General features: G+C 42.5%; 1 protein-coding gene across 2 annotated transcripts in view; it reads left to right on the top strand.

Moving 5' to 3' along the window:
* Nucleotides 1-17,709, top strand: part of USP13 (ubiquitin specific peptidase 13) — a 748,772-nt gene that overhangs the window by 550,376 nt on the left and 180,687 nt on the right. For both annotated transcript variants that reach the window (XM_069618675.1, XM_069618676.1), the window contains exons 11-13: nt 1,120-1,245; nt 7,701-7,860; nt 13,361-13,535. In XM_069618675.1, the coding sequence (XP_069474776.1) occupies nt 1,120-1,245; nt 7,701-7,860; nt 13,361-13,535 (461 nt within the window). The remainder of the gene's footprint in view (nt 1-1,119; nt 1,246-7,700; nt 7,861-13,360; nt 13,536-17,709) is intronic.

Genomic DNA, 17,709 nt, shown 5'->3' with positions numbered 1-17,709 from the left:
GGCTTATACAATTTAAGATGTTAAATCAGCTGTATTATACTCCGGCTAAGCTTGCCAGGTTCACATCGGATGTAAGTGACGAATGTCCAAAATGTGGCAGGCGGGGCAAACTCATTTCATATGTTCTGGCATTGTCCATGGGTCTTGCGGAGCTGCTGCATGAAATCCTGGATATACCCCTGACACTAAGCCCTCATAAGTACCTTTTGGGTGATATTGGAAAGGTCTCAATGATTGTGAAAAGGTTTTTTAACATTGAAGAAATGTATATTGAATTATTGGAAATCTAAAACTGCATCTACATGCACGGAATGGCTTAAAGAGCTCACCTACACTTATGAAGGGAAGAGGGCATGTCGTCCAAATGACATTTGTGGCCGGTTCGTAAACCACTTAACACCCACACAACAAGATGTTGACCCGCATTGAGGTGCACTCTGTATGGGTGGTTTACTCAAGCCAAAATGTACTTTTCAGACTCTTAAGGTGACAGCGAATATATTGGTGTGTATTATCAATATCGATGTGTGGGTCCCTCAGGACACTTCCAGAATCTGTGCATTGTGATTTACAGCATGTCTGCCTGTTTTCTAAATAAAGTTTTTAAAATAATAGATTATTTGGCTTCTGGTGTTCTTAAAACGCGGGAAAGTGGTGGCACCTCATGTTGTTAAATATCATTGGTTTGGTACACCTGCCTCAGTTTGTTATTGGTCTCAATTGTCCATTATAGTTGGTTGGTGCAATGTGACAAATGAACTGGCATAGAACAGCAACATCCTGAAATAATTAATACAAGTGAAAAAGCAAGTAGAAATCTCCCCCTATGTATTTTGGGGCTATAGAACCCACATCCAAAGTATAGACCAGAGAATGTGTTGTTTTAATGTCATGTTAATACTGGTATATGGGATGTGGGTGCTAGGGTGCTATACTGAAGCCAATGTGTGCAACCTGCTGGTCCTTCTAAAATCTCTAAACGTATGCTAAGAAAACAGTTTTTTCCCCTTCTGAGGTTGGTAATAGTCTAGATGCATCATGCAATATGGTAGTTTTTTCATAGAATGTATGTTTATGGTTGATCTTATACAGCTCATCTGTTTCTTTTATTCGTTCTAGCCTTTGCCACGAGGCATTGCATTACGTATGTTCAAGAGCCTAGTGAGTATGGGACACCCAGAGTTTTCTTCGAAAAGGCAGCAAGATGCACACGAGTTCCTTATGCACCTAGTGAATTTGGTAGAGGTAAGTATTGAGAGTATAGGGGACAGACCCCCTATCTTCTCCTGCCCTGACCTTTCGACTTCCCTGCTATCGTATTGTATCGTTACCCTCTTTTGTTCAGGGCGTCTCTTCTCCCTATCTTCGTTTGCACTCTAATAAAACCCCAATATACACACATATATACCATTTAAAAGCAGGCTGGATTCAGAGTTTTTTAGTGCAATAGGAGTTTGAGAGTGTATGGAGCATGTCCTCAGTAAAAAAGGGTGTTTGGTGCCTTCATAGGTTTTTGCATAAAACGGTAGAATATAGTATAGTATATATGACTAGCTGATATACCCGGTGTTGCCCGGGCTTTCATTCCCTCATAGGTACAGGTAACTGTGCAAAATTTGGTGCAGATTGGTGAAACGTTGTGTAATTATATAAGGACCAATGCTTCGCCAAGCCACTACCCCACAAACAAATTATGACTTTTGCTGAACTCCTGGGAAAGGTGTGGGGTGCCCATATGTCATGTAGCCAGTAATGCCCGGAGGGTTCTAACAGGTGATTGTGCAAAATTTGGTGCAGATTGGTTAAAAGGTGTGGAATTGTATAGGGAACATACGCGAAGCCACAAACCCACATTTTCACTTTTGCTGAAATCTGATGAAAGGGGTGGGGTGTCCAGATGTCATGTAGCCAGTAATGTCCGGAGGGTCCCAACAGGTGACTGTGCAAAATTTGGTACAGATTGGTGAAACTGTGTGGAATTGTATAGGGAACAAACGTGAAGCCACAAATCCACACATTTTCACTTTATACATATAGATAATATAAAGAAAGGTGGAAGTGAAAACATAATTTTATTAACATTGCACCATATTTTTAACATGAAACATATAAGGCCTCATTCCAAGTGTGGTGTAGTATTAAAAAAGTATCTGTAATGGAATTTTCCCGCCCCGCCAAACTCGATGTTTTGCTGAGGGTAAATCCTCCACCTTAGCTCTGAAAAAAACAGAATTACCGCTGGTGCTAATTCTGCCTAAATCCCCATAAAGTCATACGGATTTAAAGAAATTGTGATTTTTCTCCGCACACCACCACTTGTAATCCCACGGTAAGTCTGCGGGACCAAGTGGCTTTAATGGTAATTCCGTTTGGCGGTAGTTCAGCGGTAATTCCGAGGAACTACTGCCAAACTTGGAATGAGGGCCATAGTGTAAAGCCATTTAACTGTAATCCAGAGGTATCATCAAAAGGGAGAAACGCTAATAAAAACTCATATATTTGTCAAACTTCAGTATGTGCCTGCATATCTTTGTACATATTGCTTTTCAGCGTGGAATCTGATCCACTCAGTAAAAATTGGATTCATGTTTGTTTTTTAGTCTTGCTCTAAATCAGCCGGCTACGTGACTCTGCAGAGGACGTTTGCTGCATGAATTTTTGAGAAGCTGATAAAGAGAAACTGAAACGGAGTAACCTTATGATTTTGAGTTCTGAAATGGGAGGAGCTGCAATGCACTTAGAAGAGAAAGGTAGTTCTTGAAAGGGTTTGAACTTTAGTCGGTTTCACCCAAACAGTTCTGGTTCATCTGTTGCTGTATCCTCCTACTTCTTCGGTTAGATCAGAAGGAACTGCTGCCTTTATAGGAAAACTGAAATACAGCATTGTTCAAAGGGTGGCAACCTTAGACGGCAGTACATAATTATAAGAGTAGCCCAGTAAGACTAGATTAGATTTACGATCAAAAAGGGAGACTGAGCCTATGAGCCTTCATCACAAAGTAGGTTCCTCCCTCTTTTTATATGTATTGTATTCTTTATGTATTTTGATGTGTAATACGTAGCACCCCGAGATAAAGCATCAAGGAAGGATTTGGCTTTGCAGCTGAGTATTACATTATATGCCTTGGTCTCTTCGCCTCCAATTAAACCCACAAAGCGATAAAGACCTTGTTCATCTGAAATGGAGCTGAAATATCACTCTTGGTGTTGGGAGTCAGACGAAGTATCCTAACGTTAGGAACCAATAACCTGTGAAGAATTGCCATCTCCTAAGAATGTAGAAGCCTTAGTCTTTTTAGATGTATTAAATAATAAAATAATAAAATGATGCAGATAAATCCATCTGCTAAGCAGACCACCCTTTCAGAAAGCTCCATGCCAAAAGCATTGCAACGCGTGCCCCTGCTGCATCCGTCTGCAGTTCTGAAGCTCCTGAATTCCAGTGGCACAGAGAAGGTTCAGAGGTCACAGGAGCCCTGTTTGACAGCTGATGTGACAGTAAAGTCACTGCAGGCAAAGATTGAATTTAAATGTGCGCATCTGATTGAAATCTATAATAATTATGATAAACTGCCACCCGTTGGCAGGGTAATCTTGACATATAAGCCATACCTAGGTTTTAGTATGAACGCTGATAGTTCACATAATTATTAAATCCAGATTTGATTTACAGCATACACATGCCAACACTGTAAACCCGGGCCAGACATGGACGGGCCATGTGGATTCGCTATAGACTGCCTGTTTCTGCTGCAGCCATGAGAACAATAGGCAGGGGTGAGCTATAACCTCTCTGATAATTTGTGAGGTTGGGTAACGCCATTCTATATTTCTGGAAGCTCCCAGCAGGTGAGTCCTAGGAAAAAAGCTTCAAGCTTCAAGCTTCAAAACTTAAAAAAGGTCCAGCCTTACACCAGTGTGTTGCATACTAAAGAAACTTTGAAGTTGGCAGGATTAGCCAGTCAGACAGAGCCGAATGGCATGGAGGGAGGGGTCCTCCATCTTGGTTTTCTGTGTGCTTCTTTTGCCTTCCTGTTTCCTCCACAACAAAGCACTTTGGGTGTGATGCAAGAAGGCAAATGTCAATTGTTACCTTATCAGAGATTGGACCACTTAAAGCAGACTTGCTTTTACCCTATTCCCTTTGGCCTCTTGCTTTATAAAGAAGGGGTCACCTACTCTTTTTTAAAATTCTTTTTGGGCCTACAACTCGAGAAGAATTAATTTTGGACCCTGTTTGGAGAGCAATTCTCTCCAAAGCCCGCTTCCACAGTGAAAACAGCTGTTCCAAGGCAGAGAGACTGTCTGCTCGATTCCCATCCCAAAGGAACATTTGAGGTGACTTCTTTTGTGGATCAAGGGCTGCACTCTCTGACAGCTGCACTCGTACCCAGTCTCCTCACTGGAGGTGAAGGACTCGTGCAGCCAGGTACCAGCTGGCCTCCATGTGTGGGAGTGAAGAGGAAAAGGGCTCCTCTTGTCCGAGAGTCCCTGAATCAGGTATTGCAACCCCTCCCCTAGTTGGAAGTGAAGTGAAGCGAATACAGACCAGTCATATCTCTGAGCCCATGGTTTGGGAATCACAGCTCCAGAAGGCGAAAAGCAGCTGGTTTCCTGCACTTTACACCTTCGATCAATCCTCAAACCAGAATTGACAGTGTTCAAACACCTTCGAACTGCCAGGCACTGCAGTGCTGCTTTTAGCATATCTTCAAACCTTCTTTGAACTACTGTTGCTGCATTCATTGAACCATCTCATGCCGCATGGTACCAGCCAGAGCATATCTCCTATTCTGCTCGAACAACCAGCTTGCTACAGCGGAAGATATCGGACCTCCACCTCTTTGAACGTCGTGCCAGACCATCCAGGTCCCAATTTTGAACCACCTGGATCTCGACTAGAACTGTTGGAAGCCTCATGTAACTAATTAACCTGAACCAGCGGTTACCAACTCGACCTTTAAACCAACCTTGGTGAGCCTTCCGAACTGCATCGCTCCAACGCTGCCTTCGAAGTGCATTAAGCAAGTGCTTTATACCGACTCAAAACGGCGCTCTGCTTGAACCAGCATGACTCGCCGTATTTGAATCTGGTTCAACCTGCAACGACTGCATCCCAAAGCGTGGTTCGAACCGGTCCAACCGCCAAGAACTGAGCACGGTACTGTCGAGATGCCCAAGCTCAGACCATAGTGACTGCCAAGCCAACAATTGGCACCTTTTAGAGTAAGACATATCCTTTTTGGTGACATTGTGATTTATTGTATTTCACCTCTGCTACATTACCCAGAGTATTTGCATCCTGTACATTCTGTATATTCTGTGATCTTTCTACGAGGGTTGGTTTTTGGTAGTGTTGTAATAGACCTTTATCATTGCATGTTGGTGTGTTAAATTAAAGTATATATATTCATAGTTCCTTGATTGGACATTCCTTTATTTTGGACTGTTGTATTATTGCTGTTGGGTTGCTACTGTCATCAGCTTCTCAGATGTCTTAAGGGTATATAGCCTGCACTCGGACCACGTCTTAAGGGTATATAGCCTGCGCTCGGACCATGTTACCACAAAAGGCAAAATCGATGTATCTCTTGACTGTGCCTTTTTCACCTTTATTGTTGGGGTCATTGTTGGTTTATGGTAGTGTGGGGACTAGGTAGGTGGTTCACCCTTGCACTCCTGCAGAGCAGTAGTCCTTTCTCTCGTGCACATAGTTACAGACATTCACTTTGTGAAGAGTAACAGATTTGCGACCTTTATACTGAAATATGAATAGTGTTAAAAGTAATATCTGCTCCCATTGCAAGAGCCATAGGGAGATGGAAGAGCAGGCAAGAGATTATATTTCCTGATGTGAAAAATATCTATGACTAGGAAGACACAGAATAGTGAATTGGAAATGAGCTAGTCGGCAAACTAGAAATTCTGGCTTTACCTCTCCATGTAAGTCTGCTTTCCAAGATGGTGGCTGACCTCTTAAATCCAATCCATGCCACCACTGCCTCTGCTATTCCCTCCCCGCTGATTTACACCATCACTGCTCCCTTTCCCATCATGGCCATATTTAAATAGATTGTAATGTACCTGCATTGCCACCACATTAACCTCAGTCCCGCCACGCTGCTTCTTTTCAGCCTTGACTACCTCAATTGAAGTAGGAAAAAGGACATTTCATTTCCACATAAACTGTTTATTCTATGCACTTTTTTATTCGGGAAAGGGTTAGGTCACTGCCCCAGTTTCCTAAAAAGAAAATCCATAGCGCATGGGCGCTAAAGGCAATGGCACTTGTGGTGAGGGGGCTGTACCCAGTGGTTCCTCTCTGCCCTCCCATGTTTTTTTTAACACAGGAGGTTGGCCATTATCCCCTGGCCAGCATTATTGGCTAATTAATATGTCCTTGCTGAGAAATGTCTAGAACATTTAATTTGACTTTTATGCTAGCCAGCGCTTTGGGACTTGTGTATGCATTTATTGGGTTGTTAGCTGCGTAGATTACTGTTCATAGTTCTAAAGAAAATATGGTAAAGCAAATACATTTTTAAAAATACTTTTCTATTTTGATTTGTCCTGTCTGTAGTTTGCCTATTCTAATCTCATGATCTGGTCCGGATTAAGGACCACGATGATTGACACTTTATTTATTTTTCCTATATGTAACTTTTGAAGCCTCACATTTTATTCATTTATTTTCTTATATATGTAACTTTTGATACCTCCTTTTGAAGAACATCCAGTTACCTTTTCTGAGTTAGGTGCAGTCTTCTAAATATTTTAAATACAATTAAAATGTACTTTGTGAAAAGACAATACAAACCAAGTTCAAATGAGGGGCTATAAAAGCGATTTAATTTGTGGGGACAGTGGAAGGCCATTCTGCTGATTTCTTGAGGTGGTGGGGGGACCTTCCAGATATGGCACAAGATCTTCTTCAGTTGCAGTTGGTAGGGATTACGTCCCCTCTGGTACCGCTTTACCGATTTGTGCATACACTTCTGTAGCGGATCCACTGCAGTAGATCAGTAGCTAAAAAGCCAAAATGGCACCCATTTGGGCTTTGAGAGTTGAGTATAATTGATAGAACTGATAATAGTTAAATGCTTTGTGATTTTTGCATGTTCTTTGTTAGCGCTATGGTAGTAATTAGAATAGGAGCTTTACAAGTAAACCAACAGGGGTTATAGGCGTCTTATAGAATTGAAGATGGGTAACTATCAGCAACAGCAATATATTTCACTAATGGGTTCAAAATGGCATCCATCAGACAACATGAGCGAAGCTCCATATGCTGTGATGACTTATATAACACTGAGGTGAAATGAACATTATAGGTGTTCCTCTACAATTGTATGGTGTATATTACCCTCACAGTGTCGCTTTTCCACACCTTGCGCTGTCCCCATAAACCGGCAGTACATGGGGTGAATGAGGTGTGCATAAGAAAACCTGAGCGAAAAAGAAATACCTAGTTCCTGCCGTCCTTCTACACCTCCCTCTGATGTCACCATCCTTCCCTCTCCACACCACTGGAGAGGCGGGCAGTCAAAGTAAATAAATGCTAGATTCCTTTGTCATGAAGTCACGTCATTGAAGGAGGCTACATCATTATGAAACCATTGTATCCAATAATAGCTTCCTACATAACCCATACATAACATTGCAAAATGTCTGAGCCTCATTTTGTTCTATGCACCCATTAGAGAAACAGCATTGGCTTTGGCACGGAGAACCCTAGCGATGTCTTCCGTTTTCTAGTAGAAGAACGCACTCAGTGTTGCCAGTCCAGGAAGGTCCGATACACGCAGAGGGTCGACTACGTCATGCAGTTACCAGTGGCTTTGGAGGCAGCTACAAACAGAGGTAAAGACAACCACCTTGGGAATGTGGGAGTGGTGGTCTCATGTAGCCAATTAACTTTCTCGGGTCTCCACATGCATGGGTTTGTATGAGTGCGATGGTCTATTCAGAAGTGTGAATGGTGGAGGGCTAATAATTCATTTTGATTGCAGCCCATAATAGAATTCATAGTATCCTTTTGTACAAGATCAATGAAGTTGTTGAGTTATGTTTTTTAGACTGATAAATTAGTTAGGATGAAATGAACAGCTCTTTTCCTTTTATTGTGGTGATGGTTTATCATTTGTTTCATGGTGGCTTGTTTTTTTAAAGGCTTTGGGGGTCATTACGAGTTTGGAGGCAGCCATGGCGCTATCAGCGCCATGGCTGCCTCCAAACTGGGGTCTGGATCCGGTCTGGCTGAATGGGGACTTACCAGGACATTCCGACCTATTTGGTACTCGGTAAGTCCCCATTCAGTTGACCATTCCCCATTCCCATTTGAGCCCCCATTGGGCTCAATGGGAATGGGGAAGGCACTAATAAAGGGCCCGCAAATTGCAGGCCCGTTATTAGCTCACAGGTCCCTTAACGGGACCCGCAGAGAACGGCTGGTCAGACCAGCCGTTCCTGCTGGGACCTGCTAAGGCACCTCGGAATAGGGCGGTAAGGGTTTACTGGCACCGGCATCATTACTGGTGACCGTTAACCCTTACCGCCCAACTCGTAATGACCCCCCCTTTGTTTTAGTGGAAATGTAGTATTTGTTGTGCTGTGTATCCTGCATTGGATTTCCCGAGCCAAGGTACTCGAATTAAAGACCCATGCTTGAAGATGTTGTTGGGGAACACTATCGGAATCTCCAAGGTGACCTATTCTCTTCTGTCATTATGTAATATAATAGAAATAAGAAATATATGTAAATGTGATTTGTAAGGAGGAGACCAGAAGATAAAACGGAAGGATAGGCTTGAGGGTCCAAGAATAACTCTGCTTTGGCCCTAAAAACCATGCAGGTGGAAGAAGAGCTTTGTTCTGATTTCCGTCATCACCACCAATTAAACCATTTGGAAGTAAAGACATAGTTAATTTTGCCGATGGCTCGCCAGTCATTTTTCGTTGTTTTTAAATTAACATTAAAACAGATGTTTGCAGTAAGGAAATGAGGGAAGAAACAATCTGTCCATTGTCACGGATGGCATCAATAACTCCCAGACTCTGAAACGCAGTAAAAGGGGTTTTATTTCGAATTTGGTAAAAATGACTTTATCTTGCACCCTGTGGGCTCCCACATCCGTAACCCAGGCTTCCCTATCCCCAGGTTTGACGACAAGTGCTCAGTAACCCTTACTATCTAAAAGCTGCGTACAGGTGTGGACAGAAAGGCCAAAGCCTTACATTTAAAATCTGGGTCCCTCTGGGGTCCTTCTAGTGGGCCCTGATCAAATACTACCAAGATGACTTCAGTGGGAATGACGATTTTCTTGTGCTGGTAACAGAAGCCCTGGTTTCTTCTCAAGCACACATGCTCCCTTTCTTTTCCCTTATCTCACTACTCCTTCTGCCTCAACCTCCACGCTACTCACACTAAAACCTCTTTCTCCTTTGCCTTCTCTCACACCCTCCGGTCTTCTTCCTCACCTCACTCTCCCCTTTGGTTGCTCAATATTTACACTCTTTACTCACCTCCTCACCCCTCTCCACTCTCTACACCCCTCTCCAATCTCCACACTCTTCTCTGCTCCACCCAGTCTCTTCACTACTCTTACACACAGTTCTCTAGACACGCTTGTGCCTCCTAATAGAACTACACTCTCTCTTTCTATCTCTTCTAACTATACTCCTTCTGCTTTTCTCCACCCTCCTACACTTCTCCCCCTCTCGCTTGTTTCCAATTCGATTTCAGGAGGATTTTCTAACGCTCTGTTTGTTGCCCCACCATTCCCCTGGGAACTGTCTGGAGTTCGTATATCGGGTGTAGGGTGTTTCATCTCCGTCAAGAAAAAACAAAGTCCATGCTATTTTTGTTCTCGATTTCATTCCCCTGTTTCTAGTCTGGGTTTCTAATTTGCACCCAGGTGCATTCTAGGAGTTACTGTCCTGAATAAGACAAAAATGGACTCTAGGCAGAACAAATACTGGGAGGCATTGTGTGGCAGAGAATGGTACCCACATTAACATTCAAGGCACTTGAGCGATTTCAGGGACTACCCAACCCCCAACTTCCTTGTCCATGCCTCTGGGATGGAGATGGATCTGACTTTAGCCAGGGTATGCTTCCTACCCCAGTTCTGGAGGGTATCCCTGCCCCCCCCCCTCTCCCCTTCCTCTCCTGACATGGTCCAGTCCCGGACCCTGCTAAACCATTGAGAGTTCATAATGATATACCTCACTATACCAGTATTTTATTAATCTGAACATGCGTGAAAAAGTACACGATCTCATTACAATCCTTAAATACAGTAATTTGCGTCTGGTATTAAACCCTCGCTTCCTCACCTTTCTTAAAAATATTATATAACCGTAAAAATGAAAGCTCACCATACTTTGGGAATTTGTAACAAAGTAAAGTGAACACAGGCAGCAGGATTTAAGGGTCTCCAAAATTCCAAACAACCTGCACTGACAGAGTGGCCCAAAGCACAAGAAACCAGCAATAATAACTGTATAACAGTTCTATGAATTCACCACACCTTGGACCAAACCTAAACTACACCAGTGGTCCCTTGGCTTTCTGTGTGCTCCTGTACTCTGAAGTAAGTCTTACAACCTTTGCACAACAATGAGGTTGGTGCTAAATGTTTACTAAATGTTGATGTTCGCTCCAAATTAACATCACCTGTTTGCCTGTGTTGATGTCTCTCTACGAAGGTGCAAAGTAGTCATATCACTAACATAGGATTTCTCCCCCTACTCATTGAAGCTGTGAATGTACAGCAACTCTGTACACACTTTTTTTTCTCAGATCTGTCATAGGCGTGTCCAGGGAGGGCCTGGGGTTGCACATGTTACTCCTGGAATCTGATTTGCCACCCTAGGTGCCACCCCATTATCATAAACTATGATCTGTGTGTGTGTGTGGGCTCGTACTTCATACCACCCCTGCATAAGTCAGTTCCCCACTTGGGCCACTCCAGTCAAAAGAGTCTGGACATGCCACTGTCTGGTTTCCCATTAGAAGTAATACATTTTGAAAGTCATTTCATTATATCTGCTCCAGCCATTATTACTCTAGATGCATCAATATGGTGGCATCTGATTGTCCCACTCAAACGTGACCTCACAAAAACAGCCAGAGCAAATGCCTTGGTGGTGATGATGGTAATTTTTTAATTACCATTTTTTAATAGGGATGCCTCATGGATTCAACATAACATTGTTCCAAAATCATTTTTTGGAATAGAAAGTAGAATAGGAATTCACCAAAACAAGCAAAACCAGACTGGAAATCAGTTTTACATTTTTACAGTCAATGGGGTTAATTTCCTAAACGCCTGGATCATTAAAGTTAAGTGTACAATAAAGGCATGCGCTCTTTACGTTTTGCTTTTTCGATCAGGGAGATTTTCATGCTATTAGAAGACAGAGAGGAGGCAAGGAAACGAATATACATTTCTGTGGTACATTTCTCCGCCTTCAAGAGTACCAAGGTTTTCTTCCAGCATACATGTTCATGCTGTCTGAGCACCAATGGCTTCCTTTCTTATCCGCCTCTGTTTGCCGTCTGGTAAAAGCAGGTGGATTCCAATGGAATACATTGTAGATATCACCTGCAAAGCATCATTTTCAGGCAGCATTTACACGAAAAGGTTGAAAATTTGAATAGACAGTGATTTTACCTTTGTTCCACTCTTTCCATTTCGACTCCATTTTGGAAATGACAAGTCATTAAGTGCAAATGGACACGGTCCTATCCAGTGCAATTAAGTAGTCACGTAAAAGTACCCCCCATTGTTTACAAATGGAACTTTAGGTCAATATGAATACTTTGGCATATGGCCTGACTTTTCACTGAAGCTCTTCTGCTTTCTTTGGCATTGAGATCTGCAGCAACAATGGTTTTTGCATGGAGTTAAAAATAAAAAAAACACATTTTATTTGTTTGATAACATGTAGATTCATTAAAAACGATCATAAAATACATAAGATTGTACATCACATGCATTTTGTAATGACAACTATAATACATTACAATAGTTATTTACAAATATGGGCTACTAAATATCTATTTTCAAATAAAGCAATGTGCCTTCATACAAGCTTCCAGTATGTGGCTCCCACTGTCTCCAAAATGGGGGTCCTGTGACACCCCTAAGCATAAAGCACGTTCTCCTTCATTGTCTGACCAATAACATTGAAACCTTAGACGCGAGAGTCAGTACATTTTTCCTGCATCAGCAAATCAAACCCTCTTTCATCCTTGCCTTATAGTATCCACATTGCCCCAACGTTTTAACCTGACCAAAATGGAATTTAATTAACTCAAAAGTAGCACAAGTATAATGGAATACGCTTTGAATGGAGCACCAATACGTACCTTATTGCTATTCTAGGTGCTTTGGTTCCATTTGCCCCCGCAATGTATTAAGCAGATAGAGCAATCTCACCCTGAAATAATTGTATGTAGACAGAAAACCTCGGCTTCCAGTATGTTCAGCAGAGCCTTAAACAGCCCTGTGAAACTAGAGCTTTGCTCTGTTTTTAATGAATAACCCAGCACTTCAAACAAGGTTTGAGTCCTATTTCAGTCTGTAAATGCAATGTCAAATTGTCTGCATCCAGTAAGACTAGGGCAAAGTAATTCAATTTTCATTAGATTACCAATAAGACCTGTTAAAATCTGAAGTAGGTGTGAAACTTCACCATTAAATAACGGGGGTGCCAACACGCATCCTTGTCGTAATCCACTTGAAACGTTGCCATGTCCAGAAGAAGATTCCTAGTTCCAATATAGGATTGCAGTCAAATAGTGCAATGAAATTTAATAGGCCCATATAGATTTATAATCGATAAACCATACATACTAGTTGTGAGGAAAAGTTAGTATTTTTCCTAAACAGATCGGATAATAAGGATCCACGAGAATTTGTTTTCTTGAGATACCACTTAGGTCCATTGAAGTTGAGTTGAATTTGAAGTTGTTCTAGATCACATGCGTAGGTTCACTTCAAGTGGAAGTAGTCTTCATTGTGAAATAATCTGTAAACCCACTTTCAGCCCGTGGTGCCATCTTGCTGCTGCTAGCGTTCCTGTGCCATTACAAAATATGTCTGTGGGGGGCACAGCCTACTCTAAGAAGCTGGCTGTAGAGTTTAAAAGAAACCCTGGTGGGCCCTGTAAATGTTTGTGGGTTAAAGCCCTGTGAGATCTAAATGATAATCATCAATTATGCAAAAGACGATGAAAGATTTGTACTGAGTGGCTGTTAACAAAGAATGAGACAATGTGAGGATGAAACGGACGGTCTGGAATCTGATGCGACCAATAACTTACCCTGCTTCCGCTGTCTTGCACCTCTGAACAGATGAGCTCATTGCCCATGAGCAGAAGAGAAAAGAAGCAGAGTCAGCGAGGATTCCTCCGCCTGAGCGCATCCGTGCCAGGGTGCCATTTAGTGCCTGTTTGCAGGCCTTTTCAGAACCAGACAATGTGGATGACTTCTGGAGTAGTGCCCTGCAAGCAAAGTCAGCCGGAATCAAGTGAGTCACATTTTACATTGTGGCTGTCATTTTGATGTGTAATATATAACAGTTAACAAACAAGCATAATCCACTGTGAAAGAGAAAATTTGAAGGATGCGCCAAGTAAAACAGTGTGATGCATCTAAAGATAATAAAGACGCATAGCTTGTCAAATATGGTAATTAAGTTTGTACAATAACCAACCTCTGTCAAGTTGTTGTTGTCAATCAATGTAAGTCCTCCTAGACCTTGCCCCATATGTGTAAATAATTGATACAATCCACTGGCTGTGTCTGCATTTGAAATCTGACTTTGACACCACTGCTTTACAGCACCGCACCCATGTTCAGGAGGTAAGACGCACGCACACGAACGCATGCACGCACCCCCCCAATACCCAAAGTATTCCACAGGCATTGTGCCTAGCCTGTTATCAGCATTCCTGCATTAGAAATTCCACTGGCAGCATCCACAGAACTGGGCCCTGTTCCAGCTAGCTGTGGCCCTGCGGCTTTTAAATCAGATTTACACCGGCCGGACCCAAACACATTTAATACATTGGCTAATTAGTCCTATAAAATACACTTAATGCAAAACTATGTTTCAGAGCCTTCATTCATTTTATTAGGATGGGTTTGTGATAAACCCCTATGACGGAAAGCGGTCTTTCACAACATAAAAGGATATTCTTCTCTAAGAACAAACTGGGGAAACATTATTAGGATGTGGTAAAGTGCTCAGGTTCCAAATCTAATGGTGATCATTATCACTCGCAGTTACACTAGGCTACTAGTCAGTTTCTGGAGTATAGCACCTGGAATCCCCCGCCCCCTTTCTTTATAGTCCACAATTTGGAAGGGGTTGGGAATGAATACCCAAAGGGCGTAGAGGTTTGTCAAAAACATAAAACGCATGCTGTCCTATGGAGTGGTCTCTCACCAGTTTCAGGGTGTATCAGTTGACAGTATTTCTATCATGGTGATATGTTTAAAAAAAAAATGTAAATGCACGTATAGTAAATAAAGTCTTTATACACAACCATAAAATCATATGGTCCATAAACAACATACAACAATGAATCATGAATCAGTTTAAATAAAACAAAATTGGATCCCAGAATGTCTCTGTGTAATACATTAAATTGGTGTCATGTCCTTCCAGAAAATGTTCCCATACACACTTGCTCAAATTAGAATCAGAAGAATTATCATACGACCTAAAAGTTCTTGCGCAACACAGACAAGCTTTCACATTTCGTCAGCAAGTGTTGTGTAGGTTCGATCACAAGTTCACTGCACAATCTACATAGCCTCTTGGGTCGTGGGATCCACATCCTTGCACCACTGATCTCAAGAGAGGCTACCATATTGAATGTAATATTTAAATGCCTCCTAATGGTATAACTGGTTGAATAGGCAGTGATATATCCTGGATCAACATTTCTTTCAAATAGGGTTCTGGATAATCCCCAGTATTAACCTTAGTGCCTAATATGTCAAACTGGTTTTCAAGATGATAAACAAATAAAAACCTTCTTAACACTCATTTAAATGCCATCATGGAAAGTTGCACAGGATACACATCTAGCACAGAGGCCCACCATTTGTTTATCTGGAACATCCAATTTTAAACTAAAAAGGACTGAGTAAGCCGATGCAGTGATGGTCCTGGAGCAGCAGAGGCGCTTCCTATGAAGCGCAATCTTTTGTGTAAAATCATGGAAGATATTGAGATGAGATTAAAGTTGAGTCGTACATACTGTAGTGGAAGTGATTTAGACATTCTCAGTAAGACTCTTAAAATCATACCCTCCAATTTCTCCAATACTTCAATGAGTCCCACACTCATGCCTCCGCTCCATAAGTCATGTGTGATAACAGTATAGCTCTATATAGTGTCAGCACTATTTTCATAGAGTGGCCCCCCTGTCTACCCACAAACTTGTTAGGGCTCCCAATTGCTGCATTGTTTTTGAGTTGTACGATTGCCACTGCAAAGACCATTTTAATTTTACTTCTCATGTGGCCAGAGTGGTGCAGCCAAAGTCCAGAAGTTATCAGGAATATGAGGGAGGATTACATGGCGTGGGAGTTTTCCTATGGACTTGTGGATGATATTCCAGAGAGAACATGGCATCCCCCTTACCCATCCGAGCTTGACACACAGGACCCAACTCCCCAATCCTCTATATCTTATTGTTATGTTGAAAAGGACCACCCTTGTATGACCAGTAGGGCAGGTCCGAAGTACCCCCCCTTTGACTCTGACTCGAAGACTGGGCCAAGGAAGAGGGCCAGAGTGATGAAGAATACCTGAGGAACCAAGCTATGCGCTCTAGCTGTTGGACCAATCCTATTGGTGCGGGACATTGAAAACTACTGATAATAGGAAAACATGGAGTCTTTTTCCTCTCGACGTGGGTCGAAGGAATGGAGAGCTGCAGGCAGAATCGCAGAGCTGAAAGGCTCAAGGAGTGAGCGTCCTGATGAGAGGCAATTCTGAGAGAGTTCCACTATGTGACTGTCAAAGCAGAAGGAAAGGTGGGAGCCTTCCTGCAGACCGTGTGGACTAGGAAGCTGGAGAAATGCTACCAGCGTGCAGAAGGAAGCTGCAGAGCCAAACGAAGACTGCAAGAGACCCGAAAGCCGCCACGTGAAACCAGTGAGCCCATAGAAGGGAGTTGAGACACACAGACACTGCATAGGGAATCGCAGGGGATGAGAAGCTGGGTCAGAAACCCAAACCCTCACCCTGAAGAGGAGATATCTTATTTGTGGCAGTACTTGCATGAGAAAGAAAACTGTTACAAAAAGCAAAGTACCAAAAGCCAGAAATGCAAGATATGAAATTATATGAGACTGTGAATGTTACTAAAGTCCTGGCAGGAGAGTATACCAGGCAAGAAGATTTTGATTCTCGGATTAACACCCAAATATATGAAAGAGAGTAATCCAAGACCTGGCAGGAGAGTATATTAGGCAAGAAGATCGCGAGTCTGGGACTCTCACCCAATTTTGTGGGAACTGTTATATGCATGATAACAAGGGGAAGAGAGTCATACCCCATGGTCCTGCAGAGAACGTGGAAAGCCAGGAGAAGAGTAACTACCTCTTAGTCTTGTCAATATTTGTACATCTGGTATCCAGGGAAGGCACGCAGTACACCGGTATTGACTGTGAGCTTTGAAACACCAAGAGTGACAAAACAACCTCTTGATCTTGTGAACATGTGTGCATCTGATATCCAGGGGAAGGGAGGCCGTACCCTGGTATTAGCTTTGAGTTTTGAAACATCAAGAGTGACTGGACAACCTCTTGCCTTTGTAAAGATGTATGCTTATCATAACCAGAGGAAGAGAGGCAGTAACCTGGTGCAGACTGGGATTGGAAAAACCAAGAGGAGAGCTAGCTCTTAGGTTCTGAACATTGCTGCAGAAGGAAATAAGCCCTTGTCTCTACTACTGGTTGAAGAACCTTTTTGTTTTGAAACTGCAAACTTTACTTTGCCATGTTTGCTACACCTGGAGCAGTGGAGCAAACACTGGAGATTACTCGGATGAAGGGAGTAATTCCTCTGCAGTTAGGAGTCCAAATGTACAGGTTGGAAATAGACCTTTGGGACACAGGACGGTGGACTATTGTTTTGACAGACGTTCCGACAGTTTCCTTAGTTTGATTCGAGGCAGGAAAAAACCCTCTTAGATTTAAGGAAAGGTGTAGGATTTAACTTATTTTTGTTTAATAAAAAGTCTATCAGCCATTAAAAATGCCACCACTGTGTCTGTGTCCTGCTTCTGACTCCTTACACCACCTTTAGGGTGACCTACATGCACCTTTTACTACAGACTCCTGGATCATTACCCTGCCGTCAATTTCCAGGGAATCCACCATCCATGTTTCCTGAAGCAGGAGAATGGGGAACAGGTACAAGTGTTCAAGTAAACCATCAGTATCACTATAGTAAGAAGGGACCCTGGTTGCCAGGAGCATAGTCTGAACAATTCTTTAGATGTGTCAGGGTGTGTTCATTAAATGTGACCTGAACACTTATGGTAACCATTGCCAGTATCCCTTCATTTCAGGGTGTGTGCTTCGGACACCAAGTGAAACCCCCTGTGACTTACAAGGGGCCTCCTTAATCTTTATAGCATTATGTTCTAATGCATGAAATCAATAATGTTGTCAGCTGTAAA

The sequence above is a fragment of the Ambystoma mexicanum genome, chromosome 10 (genome assembly GCF_040938575.1).
Source record: "Ambystoma mexicanum isolate Mex_15411 chromosome 10, UKY_AmexF1_1, whole genome shotgun sequence".
In the NCBI taxonomy this organism is placed as follows: Eukaryota; Metazoa; Chordata; class Amphibia; order Caudata; family Ambystomatidae; genus Ambystoma; species Ambystoma mexicanum.
This window is presented reverse-complemented; position numbering and strand designations above follow the sequence as displayed.